The following is a 19,623-nucleotide window of genomic DNA, read 5'->3' as shown; positions in this document are numbered from 1 at the left end:
CAAGCAGGGACTGTATTTCCCGCAGTCGGCACTTCCTTTTTGCAGAGATTTCACTAATCAATGTGCGCAGCGCCGTCCAGCTTATCAAGGGCAGGGAAGATGTTCCTGCTATTGTGTCCAACTGAATTCCTAAGTAGGTTAAACTAAGGCCACAGGCCCTTCGGTCTTGTCGGGCCGCTAAAGGAACTCCCAACTCTGCCGCTAAGTCCTGAAATGTTGACAACATCGCTGCACAGTCACCAGTGTCTGCTGCGCCTACGAATAAAAAATCATCAAGGTAATGAGTAACTTTTGCTGATGGCATGCGATCTCTGACTGCCCATTCCAAAAGGTGCTAAATTGTTCAAAAGCTGTGCAAGCTATCAAACAGGCCATGGGCATGCATTTATCGACATACCATCGTCCGTCAAATTGAAAACCTAAGAGTTCGAAGTCCTTGGGGTGTATGGGCAGCAGCCGAAAGGCTGACTGTATATCACATTTTGCTAACTTTGATGCTGTTCCCATCTCCCCGGATGAGACTCACTGCCTCATCCAAGGTGGCGTACCGAACAGAGCAGATGCCTGGGTCGATAAAGTCATTTACCGACCCCCCTGCGGGGTAGGACAAGTGCTGTATCATTCTGTACTCCCCGGGGGTCTTTTTTAGGGACCACCCCGATGGGGGAAACCCTGAGGTTGGGTAACGGAGGCTCCAGCAAAGGGGCCTGCAATCCTACCCGCCAGGCATTCTTTTGAAATTTTACGGCCACTACCGCAGACAATGCCCTGGCTGATTTTACATTGGCAGCTGCTGCTGCCTCCATGTGCCCCGACGAGGGACTGCGGAAACCCCATTCTATTCCCTCCTTCAACTATAATGCGTCTTCCCTACGCGCATACCTGTCCAGCCACTGGGATAAAAAGACGACACGCACCGGGGAGGGGCGAGACTCTGCAGGACCTCCGGGACTTCAAGCCTTCTGGATCGGGGAAGGATCCTCCCTGGCCACCACCATCCTTCTTAGCGCCGCGAGCCAGGGTTCCGCCACGTTGAAAGGGAGGCCGCGCCAGTTGAGGGCACTGTATCCTGGTGTGAGCCCCGAAGCATCTAGAGCAAGAGTGCTCAAACCTGCACTTATCTTTCCTACAAGAGCCTTGATTAAAGGCCCAACAGGCGTGACGTGGCGGGTCTCGCTGGCTAGCCCCTTTCTTCTTTGACCTTTCCCCACTAGCAGGGGTGACCTTGACCACATTTGTCATCCACGTTTGATCGTGGATTATGTCCCACCTGCGGCCTGGACGATGTGAAGCACTCTTTCGAAATGCTTCATCATATTTCAATGCTGCTGCGTCCCCCGAGAGGGATCGGGCTTTCAAAATGTTGGCCCAGTGAGCAGCCAGGTGCCAGGCCCTTAGAGGGTAGGCGGCTGCAATAAGTGCCATATACTCTGCAAACCCTTTTGACCAGTTGTCAAAAGAACGCTCGGCTCTTTCCGGGCGTTCCCTCTTCTTTCTGGCCGAACGGGAACCGGACTCCTCAGGATCCTCTTCCGGCCGCAAAACCGTGAAGAGGTCCACGTAGTAGCCGTCCAGGGCTCTTTCTCTCAGTTTTCTCGGTAAATGGGAGCCCGGAGGATCTCCAGGATCCCATGCTGAACAGAAAGCTGCCAGCTCTGGATTCCCTGCACTGTCCGCTACAGCAAGGTCCCCTTTTCTCCTTTGAATGATCCACTGAGGGAGAGCTGGCACCTTTTCCCCCCGCTCCCAGTAATCCCCTGCCGCCTGGGCGGACTCCTCATCCGTCGACTCACCCGATGAGGATGAACTAGGGGAACGATGAGAACGCACGAGAGGCCTTCTTCCCCCTACGTCTTGCTCTGGCTGCTCTGGCCGATTGGCTTGAAGAGCCTGCCAACTCTGGACCCTGAACTATGGGGCCCGCCGCTACTGAAGGAGCTAGGCCTCCAGAAGGTCGCTGGCAACCCAAGCTCTGCTGGGCCTGAGTCCCAACAAAAGGGGGTACATCGGAAGTCCCGCCCTGCTGGGTGTTAATCCCTGCAAGAAGGGGGACTGAGGAACCCAAGTTCTGTTGAGCCTGAGTCCCTATAAAGGCGGGAACCGGGGAACCCAAACTTTGTAACTGAGTCCCTGTATAAGAGGGAACAAAGGCACCCAAGCTCGGTTGGACCTGAGGTCCCGGAAAAGAGGAAACCGAGGAACCCAAGCTCTGCTGAATCTGAGGCCCCCGGAAAGGGGGGCTAGGAGAACTGGGCCCTTGATGAGGCCACAGACTGGGGTGCACCTGTTGGCTTACTCCAAAACCACCTGGCCATTGTCCAAATCCAGGGGCGGGGTTAAATTGCCTGCCAACCCATGCCAGGATTCACGTTTCATGCCCATGCCTACGAATGGGGTATATGGGTAGGGACATGGCATGAAAACAGAACCCTGAGTTGTAGGTAATCCACTCCTGCGCCATAGGAGCCATGAACCCTGAAGGGATTGCTCGGGCCAGCTTCAAGCGTGGAAGGAGGCCGAGATGGGCCTGGAGTACCCGGCCCCAACAAGCGCCCTGCTGGGTTCTGTATCTAACCGAACTTGCTCCGGTCGGCCCCCAGCGGGTGCCACACCCCCCGCCAAGCTGGAAGGAGAGGCTTGAACCTCCGATTGAGCGGGGATGGCAGGCACCCCCAGATCGTCTTGGGGTGCACCCGCCGCTGGATCCCGGGGTATTCCCAGAGTGGGTCCCATTTGGCCCTGCTCTAAAGCCCTGATGGCTGTATCCCGGCCCACGTTCCGTGCCCTCTTTTTGTTACTCTTTGCCTTTGAGGCCATGGCACAGAATGCACACTAAATCTAAAATTGCAAAGTAAACCTACTGTAAGTTACAAAGTAAACTTATTCTAAATTACAAAAGGACTTTCTTGAGCAGACCCTTCGAAAAAACGAAAGGCCTAAGCAGACCCTTCCATAAACAGAAAGCCTTAAATAGTTCTAATGACTGCTCTCTTACGGGAAGGAAGGGGGGGGTGGAGAGAGGGGTTGAGGAGGGAATACGCTGCCTTCAAAAAACGTAAGGCTCAAAATGGCCGCCGCTCCCCTTGATAAACGAAATGAGAAAACGGGAGACCAAAACGGCCACCGCTCTCTTCTGGCACCCCGCCCGGCTGCCGCCAGGCCCCAGCGAGAGGCACGCGGGAGGCTCCCTACCCGCGGCCGCAAGCCGAGAAGCAAGGCTCTACGCCTGCCTCGCAGACTCAGCGCTCGCGGGTCAAGCGGCAGGCCAAGATCGAGCAACGGCCCCATCAACGGACTGGCGTATGCGAGGCCGGGACGGGGTGCACGGCCGGCCAACGGCCGCACTCCTGAACTCCGACGACGCCGGCCGCGCCCGCCGACGAGCGGCCGGGATGGACGGGTGAGGGACCGCAAGCCCAACCACGCGCAACCCGAAGGAATGCGCGGCGCCGCACCCACGGACTCGCCCAAGTCCGCTGGTGTCCTCAACAAGGGACAGGGTAGGGAAGAGGGAACGTCCCAACGCTACCCCCGCCCCTTTTCAAAACCTGCCAAACTCAGCAGCAACCGAGCCACGCTCCCTCAAGCTGCGTGAGAATGATCCCAAAGATGCCCAGAGGATCAGCCAACCGATCCCCTCTCTAGACGAGGCCGCAAAGGAACCACGCTACTCCAGCAGCAACCTCCTTTCAACCTGCCGGCCTCGAAAAGAGGCCGGACCCCGCCGACGCAGCCCTTTTATGGGCTGCTCTGAAGCCCTTGTCACGTGCCGGTACCCGGCCACGTGACAGGCTCAGCCGGCCGGCGGGGAGAGGTTTCCATTCCTTCCTCCCCCCCTGCAATGTCGTCCCAGGCTGAAGCCTGGGACGCGATTTCTAATCAGGGCAGAGGTGTGTGCGTGTGAATTCCTGCCTCCCTTGTCCCCATGTTGTTTTCAGCCAAAATAGACAAAACACACCTCTGGACTTAACCAGGGCACCGTTGTGGCAGGGGAGAAGTGAGTGACAGCTCTCCTTCCCAGGAGCCATTCGATAGTGAAGTCATGTGACGGGGGACCGTCATGTGACAAAGGGAAGCCAGACACACCTATATAAGGAAGCACCTGCCAGCTCAGCCTCTTTTTGAGGCCAGTGAGTGAGTGGACCCACCATCCCATTCTAAGTTCGGGTTTTTTTGGTTATTTGTTACTGTACTTAGTTAATTCTTCATTGCAGCCTGGGCAGTTTTGGGACATAGGAGCACATCCATATTGGGAAGGCCAAGTTTGCATGTCGGACCTTCCCATGGTGGGGGCCTCAATAAGCACTCTGGCGGTAGTGGAGGGCTCGATAGTGCTCAGATTTTGGCATGACTGCTTGCCACATTTTACCAAGTCCCAGTTGGAAGGGAATCTCACATCCAATGTTCAGCAGGAAGAACTTTCTCTTATGTACAAAAAATGGCTCACCACAAACCAAGGAAAGCTATGTCTTCCAGTAAGCAGTAGAAATTTCAGCTACAACTGATAACCAAAGATTGTTCTTGTGATTTTCCCTTTTAAGGGTACTACACCAAGATGAGATTCAACCTATCATGCAAATGCAAACCTCTAAAGATGAGAATTTCTTAAATAGCCTCAGTAGAAACTCTCTTGAAATCCAGCACTTGTTCAAGATATATACTGACTTTTAAAAACACCCTTACCCCATGTTGTTAAGGAATAAAGGGTTATTGTCTTTTGGTGTTTTTTTCCAGATAGACTCTTTAAAGGTTTGCTTATATGTCCCCTTGTTGAACTGTCACCTTGAGTTTATTGTGGTACTGATCTTTAGCTTCCAAATTGTTGAATAGGGAAAGTTCTTGCCCAAACTGAGATATTTCCCTTTATCAACATTAGGTAAGATTTTGTGGTGGCAATTATTAGGCCATATGGTCATTTAAATAAATAAAAATCTGGAAGGCTAAAAAATTAGTCTGTCCCCTAAACTTTTGGGGTGGTTCATAAAGCCAAAGAAAATTTGTCAAAGCCTAGTTTAGTTTGGATCTCAGTGACAGACACACAAAGAATCCTATATTCCTATCCTATGCACTGTTGATAGCACCAATCCCAGTGAGCTTTAAACAGCCCACCTAAATGCTGGATTACAGTTTAGCATTTTGTAGCTGCAGCATGCCTAAGAAAGATGTCATGGAGAGTTGTCAAAGAAAAAAAACTTAAAATATATATTTATTACAATTATACTTTCCTTTTCTATTGAGCTCTGAGGGGGATTCTCTGTAAGGCACTGATCAGTTCTACTTAATGATCATACTCCAAGCCTCCACTGATTAGACTTAATGAAATGGGGCAGATCAAAAATGTCTATGCTTTTGTGTTCGTATGTTGTATGTCAAGGATTTTTCTGAAACAGCAGTTGAACAATTGAAATGCCCTTTAAACTACTTCAAATATTTTTTGCTTTTAACAGCAAATGCAAAGCATTAAATATGTGTAAATATCATGTTGCATTAAATTTTGTCTGATGCCATGAACTGCACATATTTGTGTTTGTGGTTACACAGTTCTCTGTTTCTTTGTGTACATACTTGTGTAGGTATGATTTCTTACTACCTCCTTCCCTGTACACATTGTCTACATATATAGAAATGCTTCTTGTTTTTGTTAGTTGAACATAACATTAAAGTTGTTTCAGATGCCATCAAAGATTTTGCAACCAGGCTAACCAAAAATACATTCTTTCATATCTACAAAAGAAAAGGAAAGAGAAGGTGTTCAAAGCCCGGTCTCAGATGAAGTGAGAACGACCTTTGGAGACTGGGTCTATTTCATCTCTATGCTCTTGAAATGAGAAATCAAAGCATTAGAATTTTCAGTGGTTATTTAACTCTCATACAGCTAAGGACAACATCCTCCAATTCAACTTTTCAGGCATTTGTGTGACACAGTTATAATTTCCCCCTGATAAATCAAGCTGAAAAAAGTCTTTATTCACACAGGTTGTGCAGCTTGGAGTTAATTGGGTTTTGCTCAGCAACAGGAACACCCCCCCCATTTTCAACTTTACCATTTAGCTCTCATTTGTGAAATTGAGTTTCTCTGTTCTTTCCTAGGCTTATTTGATAGAATCCAGATGTGCACTGTTTTTATAAAAATGCAAATATATTTTTAGAGAACAAAATATGTACAGGATGAAGCATTGTCCTGGCATGAATGCCAAATCTGTAATCATATCTCAGTTTGTATATTGATATCCCAAACAGCAGAAGCACAGCTTGTTCTATTCATGAATGGCAGAGCAAGATCCACTACTTAATCACAGTCTTAAATATGTACCAGAACTATGAATCATAATATTTGCTACAACTTCCATAAAAATCCAGCACATTTAAAGAGGATTATGAATGCAGTCTTGCTGGGAGAATAAAAGGTTTAGACTGATTAATGAACATCTAGCGTAACAGAAATGGTAAGGACTATTAAGGAGAACTACTGGATTTAGATATATCATCTCAGTGGTAAGGAGCAGAGGTGTTCCTCCCATTGGGCAAAGTGGGCAGTTGCCCTGGGTGCAGCCCTGTGGGGGCCGCAGGTTTGTTTGTGGGATTTTTTGTATTTTCAGTGTTTTTCCATTCTTGGCCTGCAGAATGCACAGTTTTTAGGCTAGCAGCACCAAAATTTCAGGGGTGTTTTGGGAGACTCTCCTGATGCTATCACCCAGGATTGGTGAGGTTTGGTTCAGGGAGTCCAAAGTTATGGACTCCCAAAGGGGGTGACCCATCCCCCATTGTTTGCAATGGGAGCTAATAGGAGATGAGGCTACACCGTTGAGGGTCGATAACTTTGGACCCCCTGAACCAAACTTCACCAAACCTGGGAGGTATCATCAGGAGAATCTTTTACTGATACCACCCAGGCTTTGTGAAGTTTGGTCCAGGGGGTCCAAAGCTATGGACTCCCAAAGGGGGTGCCCCATCATCCATTGTTTCCAATGGGAGCTAACAGAAGATGGGGGCTACACCTTTGAGGGTCCATAACTTTGGACCCCCTGAACCAAACTTCACCAAACCTGGGTGATATCATTAGGGGAGTCTCCTAAAGATACCCTGGAAGTTTGGTGCTTCTAGCTTAACAATTGCACCCCTGCCAGCAGGCACTTCCCAAATTTCCCCAGATTTTCCTTTTAAATCCCCCCGCCTTTGACATGGATTTAAAGGGAGAATCTGAGGTCCCCGGTTTAAACATTGCAAGTGATGCTGTTTCAGGGTGGGGGAGAATCAACCCCAAAATAGAATTACTTCCAATGTTGTTTAAACTGGGAATCCCAGATTCTCCCTTTAAGGTAGATTTAAAAGGAGAATCTGGGCTCCCTAGTTTAAACACCATTGAAAATGATGCTGTTTGGGGGTGGATTCCAGCATCACTTGTTTAAACTAGGGAGCCCAGATTCTCCTTTGAAACATTGAAAGTGATGCTGTTTCCCCCAATCGGGGGGACTGGATACAACACCATAAAATGTTTTCATGGCAGTAATAAAACATTTTGAAAGCATTTTAAAAATGTTTTCAAAAATTATTTCTGCTGTGTGGCATGGTTTATTGCTGTGCTCAGATTTGTGAGTTGGGGCATGTTCTATAATGTGATGGTGACTTTGAAACAACCTGGTGTAAAAATCATTGCTTGGTCACAGTGGGGGAGGGTGGCTGCCCATGGGGGGTGCCAAACTCCAGTTTGCCTAGATATGCCACTGGGCATAGCTACAAAGGGGGGTGCGCGTTGCATTGGGCACGCGCCTGGGGAGGGGATCAAACTCAGGTTTTGCCCCGGGCTCCAGTTTGCCTAGTTACGCCACTGGTAAAAAGACAAAAAGCACAGCTAAAAATTAAAGCCCAGTAAGATAATTATTTCTCTGTAATGGACATATTTAAAAGGACTATTCTTTCATCTGCAAAGGCTGCGAGCTCAACCTAGTAAAACAATTTCTTTTCACATGTCTATGGCTCCACAATATTTTATAAACTTAACAATTTGATAAACTCAATAGATAAACATTTAAACTAAAACTGCTTCACTTCAACCAGCAACAAACTCTGGATTAAAATCTCTGTCTAGCCATGATGCTTACTGGATGATCTTCTCAATCAGCTACTACTGATATTTTTTTTTTGAGCAGCAAAATTAACTTGGCCATGTTTGTCAGCTCTAATACCTTCACCCACCATAGATGGAGTTTTCCATTTCTGCTGCTGCCACTGCCATATTTAAAACAAAATTCCATATTTTATTTTTGAACGTGTATCGATAAGATAGGGCCCTTTCCGCACCGGCAGTACAGAGTGTCCCAGGGACGGCAAAAACACTGTCCCTGGGGAAGCATTCGCACAGAAGGCACTACTGCTTTGCAGCAGCGCCATCCTGGCTGCCCCGGAGTGGCATGAAGCCGTCGCTTTAAACCTCACACATAGAGCGCATTTTTGAAAAGCAGTGTCTTCCCACTGGCGCGGTGTGAATTGCACCGCTGGGAAGATGCCGCTTTCCCCCTTCCCTCCCCTCTTCTTCCAGCATCGCTCTGAAGGGCTGGAGAGACACGTCCTCTGACCCCTGGAGTGGAGGGGACTGAAGGAGAGGCAGCTCCATGTGGAGCTGCCTCTCTGGCTGGGGAGAAAGTTGGGGTTGCTCGCACACTACGATGCGAACCGTTCCCGAGCCTCCACCGGCATAAATTATGCCGGTGGAGGTTCGTTTCCGTGGCTGTGCAGAAACAGCCTAAGACTCAGGTTTTGTTTGTATATTAGTCTTTAAAAACATTTCAATTACTGTATGTATTGACCTATAAAATTATTTAGTTTTTTCACAGATACATTATAAGTGATAAAAAGTCCCTTCTTGATGTTAACATTTTCAAAATTTTCCACATTTTTATTCATCTTTGCCAGCTTTTTCTTGTGTCATATGCCAACAATACATTGAAGTTCTCTTGGAATTTAATGTACATTTAAGCCCCTTTTGACATATATTCTCCAATTGTTCAAATTGGACAGTATACCTAAAGTTGGTAGCTCATTTTGTCATACATTCTTTAACCTGTTCTCCTCCTGTTTCTAGTCTCAACAAAAATTTATACAAAAATTTATACCAATAATATGTCCACAATTTGTGCAAAGTTCCATTTCGAATTCTGTCTTGGTAGCCCCAGAGCCATACTTTTTTTGGTCTATTTTAAATCTCACCTCTTCCCACAACAGACACCATGTGAGATAGGTGGAGCTGAGAGAGTTCTGAAGAAATTTGACTAGCCCAAGGTTACCCAGCAGGCTTCATGTGTAGGAGCAGGGAAATAAACCCAGTTCACCAGATAAATATCCACTGCTCATGCGGAGATATGAGAAATTAAACCCGATCTCCAGATTAGAGTCCACTTGTCTTAACCACTATACCACACATACCACTGTATAGTTTCCATTGAATATGTTGTTTCAGCCACAAACATTTTTTCTTTAAAAATCTACTAAGTTTAAAAGGATGAAAAAGATTTCACAATCTACATATTAAAACTGCTGTCTATTACCATTTTGCAATTTGATTCATGCAAATCTTCTTGGGATAAAAATCAACCACAATTTAATTTAAAACCTGCTCCAACAGCAGCTATGTAATTTATGTACTATGTTTCTATTTTTACAGCAAGATAATGACAGTGATGAATACTTTCCCCAGCAAATATATATTCCTTCATTACAAAGCTCAGATCAAAACTATATGCCTTCCCAAAGTGTATGAATTTGTAAGATCTATTTGCTGCTGTGAGAGATTTATTAGAGAGGAAGATGGAGCTGTGCTTACAAGCACATCTTGACATTTTAATAGTTCAGTTAAATTAAACCTTCAGCAATAGTTAACTTGTAACCAAGATAATCAATATAATTAAAGTTGGTGTTAGCTTTAATAATATCAAATCCATGGATGAACTATTTATTACTTATGGACATAAATCACACCAAGATACACAAATATATGACATTAAAGGGCACTAATGGGAATGCACTCATCTGCTACTAATACTGTTGTTGGGTCACTTCTCCTCTTACCAATATTGCTCACATCGAAAATATATAAACTGGGAACAAATGTTTTCTTATCACCTACAATTTAGATATCTAAATTTTTTTTGCATAAACAAGTCACACTCTCAGAATAAGAGTAATTGCTCTTAATGAAGAATGACAGCAGCACTGCCTGATTACCGTATATACTCGTGTTTAAGTCGACCCTAATATAAGTCAAGGCACCTAATTTTACCACAAAAAACTGGGAAAACTTATTGACTCGCGTATAAGTCGAGGGTGGGAAATGCAGCATCTGCTGGTAAATTTCAAAAATAAAAATAGATGCCAATAAAATTACATCAATTGAGGCATCGGCAGGTTAAATGTTTTTGAATATTTATTTCAAAGAAAAACAGTAAACTGGCTCTGTAAGTGGAAAAGAGGGTCAACAAGAACAATATGGTATCAACAATGACTTTAAAAATACAAAAACCTTAGCTCAACCAGCAACCAAGCTAAAACACAAGTTAAAATCCTTCAAAACTGGATTCCTCATCATCATCTGTATGTCCAAATGTAACCCAACTTAGATTTTAAGAGGGATATTATCAGAAATGGAAAATCTACTATTAGCTTCCATTGTAAACAATGGGGGATGGGGCATCCCCTTTGGGGGTCAATAACTTTGGATCCCCTGACCCAAACTTCACCAAACTTGGCTGGTATAATAAAGAAACTCTCCTGATGAGACCAGCCAGGTTTGGTGAAGTTTGCTTCAGAGGGTTCAAAGTTATGGACCCTCAAAAGGATAGCCCCATCTACTAATAGCTCCCATTGAAAACAATGAGGAATGGGGGCACCTCCTTTGGGGGTCCATAACTTTGGACCCCCTGAACCAAACCTTACCAAACTTGGCTGGTATCATCAGGAGAGTTTTCTGAGGGTACCCTGAAATTTTGGTGCCGCTAGCATAAAAACCGCACCCCCTGCTGGCCGGCAAAGTAAAAACACAAAAATTTTTTAATGACCCGCATATATGTCGAGGAGAGCTTTTTCAGCATTAAAAATGTGCTGAAAAATTCGACTTATACATGAGTATATACGGTATATATTTCAACAGCAGATGTAAAACACTTACTTTGTATAATTTAAAAATATACATTATGCCTCTCAATAGTCAGGCATTTGGCATGGTGAACAACAATATAAAATATATTTATTAAACTGCTTAGGAACTTGTAGTAAGAGCTCTGTAAGGGGTTGTATCACAAATGTTTTGAAACTTCTGAATTTCAAGTGATTTTCCATGCACTGCCATGGGCTGCTATTAAAAAAAAGAAATAAAATTATTGTTCCATTGTATTATCCCATTGCAGCTAAATTAAAGCCAGATGTACCGTTGTATTCTGACTGTTCCTGTGTCAGGACATCGGAGACTGAATTCTCCCTCCCCATATAAGAACCTCACTGCAAATAGAGGAAAACACTGATCTGGAACACTTCTATTTAACAAGCTAGTTTTCTGTGTGTACAAAAATGCCTTCCATATGAGGCAGCATTCAGTCATGCATTTACTTGTGTTTTGAATTTCTTCACCTCCAGTTTTCTTATTACTGAGTGGTTTTACCTATGTTTTTAAAAACAGGAATTTTATTGGATTATTATTAATTGCTAATGGTCTTGCAGTCTGCTCTATCCTAGTTAACTTTGGAAGGGACAGCCAAGCTATTTTCCACTATGTTTGCATTCACCTTCAGGCAAGTGACATCTTCCCTTCCTAGCACTTTGAACTATTAACACTGAGCCATCAGTAAGAGATAAGAAACCAGCCAGGCACTTCTCCATTGCATCTGCATATACTTCAGCTGAGAATCCATTTTAAAAAACCCTTTGTATTAGGTTTGATCATGAGAGAGATTTGTTGGCTGTAAAGTAGGATAAAAATATAATAAATAAAACTAATCTATTAAAATGATTTCCCAATACTTCAGCTGCAAAGGAATACATTAGATTTGAAAGAGTAAAGATGATTCGTACCTTGAGGCACTCTTCTTGTGTGCCAAGATCTTCACAGTCCCTACCCTGCAGACTAGGAGAATTAAGGATGTCTTCCATGTCAGATAAAGCTTGTAGAAGCCGAAGAATTTCTGCCAGGTATGCAGAAGGCACATAAGAGGTTTCCATAGTCATACTTTCAGTCATCACGACAGTTGTCTCCTCATGAACAGTTTGCTGGTATAGATACACAACAGAATTTTTCCTTTAGTTTTGGAATGGGTAGGGCTTTTTAAACAGAATATAAAGCAAGACTTTCTTCACACATTTGTATCCCTATGACAGACCATCTTTTTCAAATTCTTTTACTATAATGATTACCTACTACTAATTTGAGCCAGTGATTTGTTTTTCTTGCCACAGTGTTCTACCTAATGTTTGTCCAACATGTAGCTTATATTAATGTATTTTAATAGCTCACTGTAGCCAATATGAACCAACACACATTGCAGAAACTTTGGCCATGAACCCAAAACCCGTGTGTGCACTTGGTTTTCTATGGAATTCTCCTAACACCATCTCCCCAGGTAGCATATGTATACATACCTATAAAGAATATCAGGCAAATGATATCAAGCAAATGATATCAGGGATAATATTAACTAGACTTATGTATAGCTTTTCTGTACAGGTATTGAGATCATGGCCTCCATCTCAAGTCCCAACATTTGAGTCTGTATTCCTGAACTGTGTCATGGCCAAAGCCCTTCAAAATTTTCTTCAATTGACCAAACATTTATTAAAACTAACCACAAGCTAAATATATTTGTACAAAAAAAGTCTTAATAATAAGGAGCCCTGACTCCTATCTATTTGCATAACCCAACACAGGCTGATTTATACTTACAGCAACCCTCATACACATTCCTTGGGAATACTTGGAATTGTCTGGCTAGTTCATAATCAGAAAGTGGTGCTGTAGCTGTGCAAATCACACCAACAGTGTGTACAGAAACAAGTTAAGCCTTTTACACACAATCCCACTGCACATTGCCTGAATGCACAGTGAGTGACATTGGGTATGAGTATGCTGACCTCATTCCTTGCCTTGGTGTAATCATCAAGGCATCTACACAGTGAGAATGCACACTTCCTCACTGTGACTGGAGATTCTTCTTTCTGAACATAGGGGGAGGGGGGTAGATTATGCACAACCTCCACATGTAGGTGCTGTGCTCTTGAGCTGGTGATCAGGAGGATGGAAGTGGACTGGCCAGCAGGCTCATGTTTACTCTCCTTCCCCATGCATTCAAATAGAAAGTTTGAAAAAAGGGAGAATGAGAAGATCCCTAGAGGCAGTTGAGAAAGAACTGGTGCATGAGCATGCACAATGTGAAGCTATTGTGGGTAGGGAGGCTCATGCACAAAGTTTTATAGTTTTTATAGATTCTGAGGCTTTGGGTGCACTTAAGATCCCATATGTGTGATACACAGAAAACATAAAGAATATGTAATTCCTCTGACAGAAGCAAGGATTTCTGAAGAAGAATTTGGATTTATATCCTGCTTTTCTCAACCATAAGGAGTCTCAAAGCAGCTTACAAATGCCTTCCCTTCCTCTCCTCACAAAATAAACCTTATGAAATATGTGGGGCTGAGAGAGTTCTGTGAGAACTATGACTAGTCCAAGGTCACCCCAGCTGGCTCCATAAGTAGGAGTGGTCACCTGGTCACCTGATTAGAGCCCACCTGTTCTTAACCACTACATCACACTGCTCTTAACACTGTGCCGTGCTTCTTAATGGATTTCAAAAAATCTTTCTGAAAAAAGTAGGGGGTTTCATGACTAATGAACCATCATATAACTCTCTTTTCTGTGTAGCATTGCCAATTTTAGATCTGATCCTAAATATATTGAAGGAAGTTTAATTAGATGAAGTAAAAGGACTTCTCCAACCTACATCAACAAAAAGGATTGGTAGCAAAAGGTGCAAGATCTTAGTAGGTTAATAGGTTGAATTCAGCAGAAGATTCCACAGAAAGAGTTAGCAGAACTGATCTTTCCCTCCCTTCTCCAAGTAGCCTCCAATTTTCTGAGCATTGGAGACCCTCACAAGACAAATGTGCCACAAGATGGGCCTGCAGCAAGTAAAGGGAATCAGATTAAATTGCCTCTGTCTGCATCTAACTCTACATTTTAATTTTTGTTTTCTCTGAAAACATCAGTGTACTTGTATGTGCAGGAGTAGTTGTGTTGTTTATTAATATTTTTACATGTAACTTCTTGTTATTATGAAATGACTTCCTGAGTAGCTAGAGCAGGGGTCTGCAACCTGTGGCTCTCCAATTGGCCATGCTGGCTGGGGCTGATGGGAATTGTAGTCCATGAACATCTGGAGAGCCGCAGGTTGCAGACCCCTGAGCTAGAGATTCTTCAATAGTACTCTCTAAACAGCAGTTGTTTGTTGTAGGTTTTTGTTAATAAAACTTGGGATAAGAGTGTCATACATGAGGAACTGGCAGTTGCTTAAAATCATTATATAGGATACACATGTAATTTTTTTTCCAATGAGAAAAGTCATATTCATAAAATGCATCTATGTGTACAAACTATATTTATCATCAGAAAATTAGCTCCTTCTTATGTTGCATATGTAATTTCTACAAGGTTTACCATGTGATAAACACTATAATCATTTCCAGGTATCACTGTCAGTGTTTTGAAATTGATTGGCATTAGTTGGCAGAATGTTTTTAGCTATATCTTATTCAAAGAACACTCTGGCATTTCCACCATGTACCCATACATTTCTCAATATAAAGCTACTCGAGTCCTAAGTCCAATCACCCATAATTTTATAATTAAGCTTTGGCTGATATTCATATTTATGCTGGCTAGAAAAAGAATACTTGATCAAGGCAGTCATTGTAGCAGACATTGTGTGATTCACATGTTTATATTGTTTCATAACAAAGTTGTCATTTCCAATTATTTTTCCACTTATATGTAGGAAATAGTTATGCCATCTTCAAATCACGGGTTTTTTTGTTCAGTACATCATAATCTTGAAATAACAGAAATAGAAGTTAATTTCTTTCTTCTTTATGTGCTGTACAGTAAAATCATCTATGCAACTATCCTCTAAACTAGTGGCACATGTCACACTGTCTTCTTGCAGACAGTTGACTCCAGCTAATTTGGTTGACTGCTGTATGGATAAGCATATTTTTATATATGTGATTTGGACCATATCTGACACAAGTTATATGTTATATAGATATAATTTTATTTTAACTGTTGCTGTCAAATAATTTAGTCCCCAGTCACATTTGCTTAATGATCAAACTCTATTGCAACCAGTGCTACAGCAAAAAAAGAGAGATGGATTTGACCTTTGTCCTGAATGTATATGATAGTTGCTAATATATTTTTTATTTTATAATGAAAAGCAGGTTTCCATGACCTTCTCTCTCTCTCTCTTTAGGGGGATGTTTAGGGACATGAATGTTCCCATGTCATCTTAATCCCATTTCCAACCATCAGAGATCTGTTTTGCTGTGCTGATACAATCCTATGCATCTGTATTCTGTGGTAAGTAAGTAGTGCATAATGAATATCAAGCAGAAATTTTTTGCTATGCCAATCATGAATTGATTTGAAAAAGTATGTGACACTGGTATAAATGATTTCGTTTCAGGGAACCGCTGAGACAGACCCTTCTTTTTGTAACATCCACTGAATATTGTGGGCAAGAACAAAACACTCAGGTCCAATCTCTAAAGTTACTTTCAATAAAAAATGCACAATAAATTCATAAATATAAAACACATAGCTCTTTAAGATGAACTTCACTACCTGGTGCTTAGTAACTAGCATTACTAAAGATAATGGTCTTGTGAGAATGTGTGTTTTAGAGCCCAATCCAGAATGGAAGGAGGAATCCCCATTTGGAACAACGGTGCCCACCCTACCAGCATAAGGGGCATCCCTGCTAGCAGTGAGGGCACCCATGCCTTTGGGAAGGTGCCGTGGAGCTCCATGGTACCTGTACCCAGATGTGCAGGTGGCTTTGGTAACTGCCTAACACAGAATTGCATGCCAATGGGAGAGGGGGCATTCTGGGGGTGGACCCAGGAGTAGAGCTGCCTGCAGGGGGCTTTCACTGGGCTTTCAATGCCTGGCTGCACCGCAGCTGGTCCCAAACTTGTGCCATAATTTTTGTGATGTGAGTTACTTTACCCTATGTCAGGAGTCTGCAACCTGTGGCTCTCCAGATGTTCATGGACTACAATTCCCATCAGCCCCTGCCAGCATGGCCAATTGGGAATTGTAGTCCATGAACATCTGGAGAGCCACAGGTTGCAGACCCCTGCCCTATGGGGTTTCCTGGATGCAGGAGGATATCACAGTTTTCCTCCTGCCCGTGCCATCATGATACCTGATAGGAGGAGACATGGCTCCCCAGTTGCCATGGTCTCCCACCCCCATTTGGATTGGCTGAAAGACTCAGTTCAAATTTCCAAATGATTCCAGGATTTGGTCCACAGAATTGTGCATCTTCCCAGCCATCTTATTCTCTTGTATTACACATTTTTATGATCAAGGTGTGTTTAGGATTTACTTCATTTGCTTTCTCACAGAGACTGAAAGTGGATTGCAAAATATAGGGAACAGTTCAATCAAGCAGCATAAGATACCCAATAAACAATGCTAAGATTGGATTATAGAAAAGAGGGGAAAAGATTACAAATAGCGGCAAAATTGGATAAGAATACTGAGGGAGGGTATCTGCATGCAAGGATGTGAATGTGCAAAGAACAGTCTTCAACACCCTGTTCCCTAAGCATTGGTTACATTAGTAATTCTGAACCAAGTTTAATAGATTCTTACAAAATAGACACTTTTGGATATCTTTAAGTCTGTGTTGCTTTGATACCTTTACACTACTGGATGCAACAGATAAGAAATTTTTTCCAAACTAAAAGAAAACATCCAAATAAGAATGAAATTATTTTAGAAAATGCTTAAATCATGCCATGTGAAATTGTCATAAGTATAGCTTACTGACAGGGTGGATATTCTATAAAAGACAGATTTCAAATTATTTTAAGATTTGCAAATCAGTCTACACACAAAGAAGCTAAAATACTGGAATGGTAATTTCTAGTATAAAAACTATGTAGTACTGCATTATGCAGGTTTAATTACCAGCCTTTCTACCGACTAAACCACACATCTTTGTGACTTTCTGTTGTGAATGTACACTATGTATTGTTTATAGTACTCTTGGTAATTGTGAATGATTCTAAAATTAAGGAAGGATGTCACAGAGTGCAGAAGTATCTAGGGGACATCAAGAACCTGTACATGTAGAGTATAGCCTACAAACGTTGAGAAAACCATCTAATTAAAATCACAATAACAGAGCTTCTATAAGGAGGGAAGTGAACATGTAATTTAAAATCCAGTTTGACATTTCTGCTAAAATATTACATGAGCAGTGTACTGCAATGCATGAATAAAGTAAAAAAGCACAAAATTGAACTATGGGTGACACCTGTGATTCCTTGGAGCTCATGGAGACTGACATCCATATGTCCTGCTTTCCATGTACCAGCAGAAGCTCTTCCTTCACTTAATTATATATGATCAGGAAATTAACTTTGAGAAAATACAGAAGAGTGTGGGAAAATTATAACTGTATTTGTTCACATAATGTGTACTTTGGACCTCCAATACCCCAAAATGTATTAGTTTGTCTAATAGCTATTGATATTATCCCACTTCATGAATGTCTAACTTCATGGATTTCTACACCCCTTTTTAAGCCAACTTATACACTCAAGGGGTGCGTGCGTGCGTGCCATCAAGTCACAGCTGACTTATGGTGACCTCAAGGCAAAATATGGTGACCTCAAGGCAAAATACCAAAAGAGGTAATTTGCCATTGCCTGCCTTTACATAAGCAGAGAGAGTTCTGAGAAGACTGTGACTGACCCAGCATCACCCAGTAGGCTTCATGTGGAGGAGTGGCGAATTGAACCAGGTTCTCCAGATTAGAGTCCTGTCACTCTTAACCACTGCAGCATACTGACTCAAGGTAGACTACATAAAAGTTATGAGGGCCAAATTTCAAGTATGATAATGTAGAGATGGCTGTTCAGAAACAGTTATTTTACAACATGCTGCAAGATTATTATACTGACTTTGATAACAGTTGATTGTATCAATAAAGAGAATCATAATTATGTAAGGAAGAGTTTAACAAACTCAGGTATAATTATGTAAACTAATAAGCACACCTGGGTGCCAATGCTATTGTGTTGCGGATGTGCACTGGCACAGTTTAGGTGCAGGACTCTAAACTGGTGCTGTTGTGGGAGGATTGTGGGATGTGTCCAGAATTAGTCTGCTTCCTAATGCCTTTCAGTCCAGGAACACCCCCTCACAAAGGCCCAGAGTTGCACCAAGAAAAAAGGTGGCTCAACCCAATGGTGGCCTTACAGAGGCAAAAAACAAGTGCCCCCACTGCCAAAGCTACAGTAACGAGGCCCCAAGCAGCTCTGGATGATGACTAGGTGTTACTACCAATGAGCTTTATCCCTTGTGGCAGCCAAGCTCCCTTCCCAGCATGCAATCAAGACCCTGCTGGTCCTACAAAACTCCAATCAGGAAACAACAGAAATCATAAGGTAGGTGCACAGTATGAGATTTTGTTTGATAGTTTTCTGTCATGTGGAAAGAGAGACCGCCAAGGCATCTTGGTGATGGTAAAAACACAGATAGGGCACATAACACTATTGGGTAAACTCTTTGCATAAACATCCAACAGGGAGAACAAACTCCACATTCAGTCTCTTAGTTCAGAACCCAAACAATTACCCCATCTCCTCAGCCAGGACCCAGAGGAACAGTGGGAGGTATGCAAGAAATTGTTCCCCCAACTTCCTTCCTCTTTACTCTTGTCTGTGGCAGAGAACTGCTTTGGCAATCCCACCTTCTGCACCTGAGCCTGGCAGCCAGAAGGAACAGTAGGACCCCTAGACCTCCCCTCCCCGCCCAAGGATTGCTCCTTTGCGCAAGAGAGTTTGATGTTTTGGGACTGCACTGCAAAAGTTGCTGGAGAAGGAAGCCCAGGCTGTCATCTCTGCACTGGACTGGCAGCTCAGACAATTGCCAGGGCTTCCCCCAGACAGGGTGCTATGTGCGGGGGAGGGGGGGAGGCAGAGCTGCAGAATGTTGAGAGCAGTGGATGACAACACAATCTTGGAACTGATTCAATTGCAGCAGCAAACTTTCAAGGAAAGGATGTCAAGGTGAATTCATCATTTGCTGTTGGTTTCAACATGACAGCCACACAAGTTTTGGATAACTCAAGCCTTTGCTGGGATGGGGGGGGGGGAGGCAGCAGTTACCACAGATGTCCACCCCAAAGAGCTCTTTGCCTCTTTTTGCAGGTACATGTGTTTGTTTTTGTCCTTCCTCAGGAGGAGACCCAACAGGAGGATCAGCAGCTCCAACTACTGATCCCCCACCCCCAAGCCACTCTGCACCCTGGTCACAGAGAAATCCTTTTGTTAAAAGGTATCAATTGTATGCAGCCC

General features: G+C 43.4%; 1 protein-coding gene across 3 annotated transcripts in view; it reads right to left on the bottom strand.

Annotated features, from left to right (window-relative positions):
* Nucleotides 1-19,623, bottom strand: part of DMD (dystrophin) — a 1,175,169-nt gene that overhangs the window by 615,503 nt on the left and 540,043 nt on the right. For all 3 annotated transcript variants that reach the window (XM_048495459.1, XM_048495460.1, XM_048495467.1), the window contains one exon: nucleotides 12,061-12,255. In XM_048495459.1, the coding sequence (XP_048351416.1) occupies nucleotides 12,061-12,255 (195 nt within the window). The remainder of the gene's footprint in view (nucleotides 1-12,060; nucleotides 12,256-19,623) is intronic.

The sequence above is a fragment of the Sphaerodactylus townsendi genome, linkage group LG04 (assembly GCF_021028975.2).
Source record: "Sphaerodactylus townsendi isolate TG3544 linkage group LG04, MPM_Stown_v2.3, whole genome shotgun sequence".
NCBI classification, from domain to species: Eukaryota; Metazoa; Chordata; class Lepidosauria; order Squamata; family Sphaerodactylidae; genus Sphaerodactylus; species Sphaerodactylus townsendi.
This window is presented reverse-complemented; position numbering and strand designations above follow the sequence as displayed.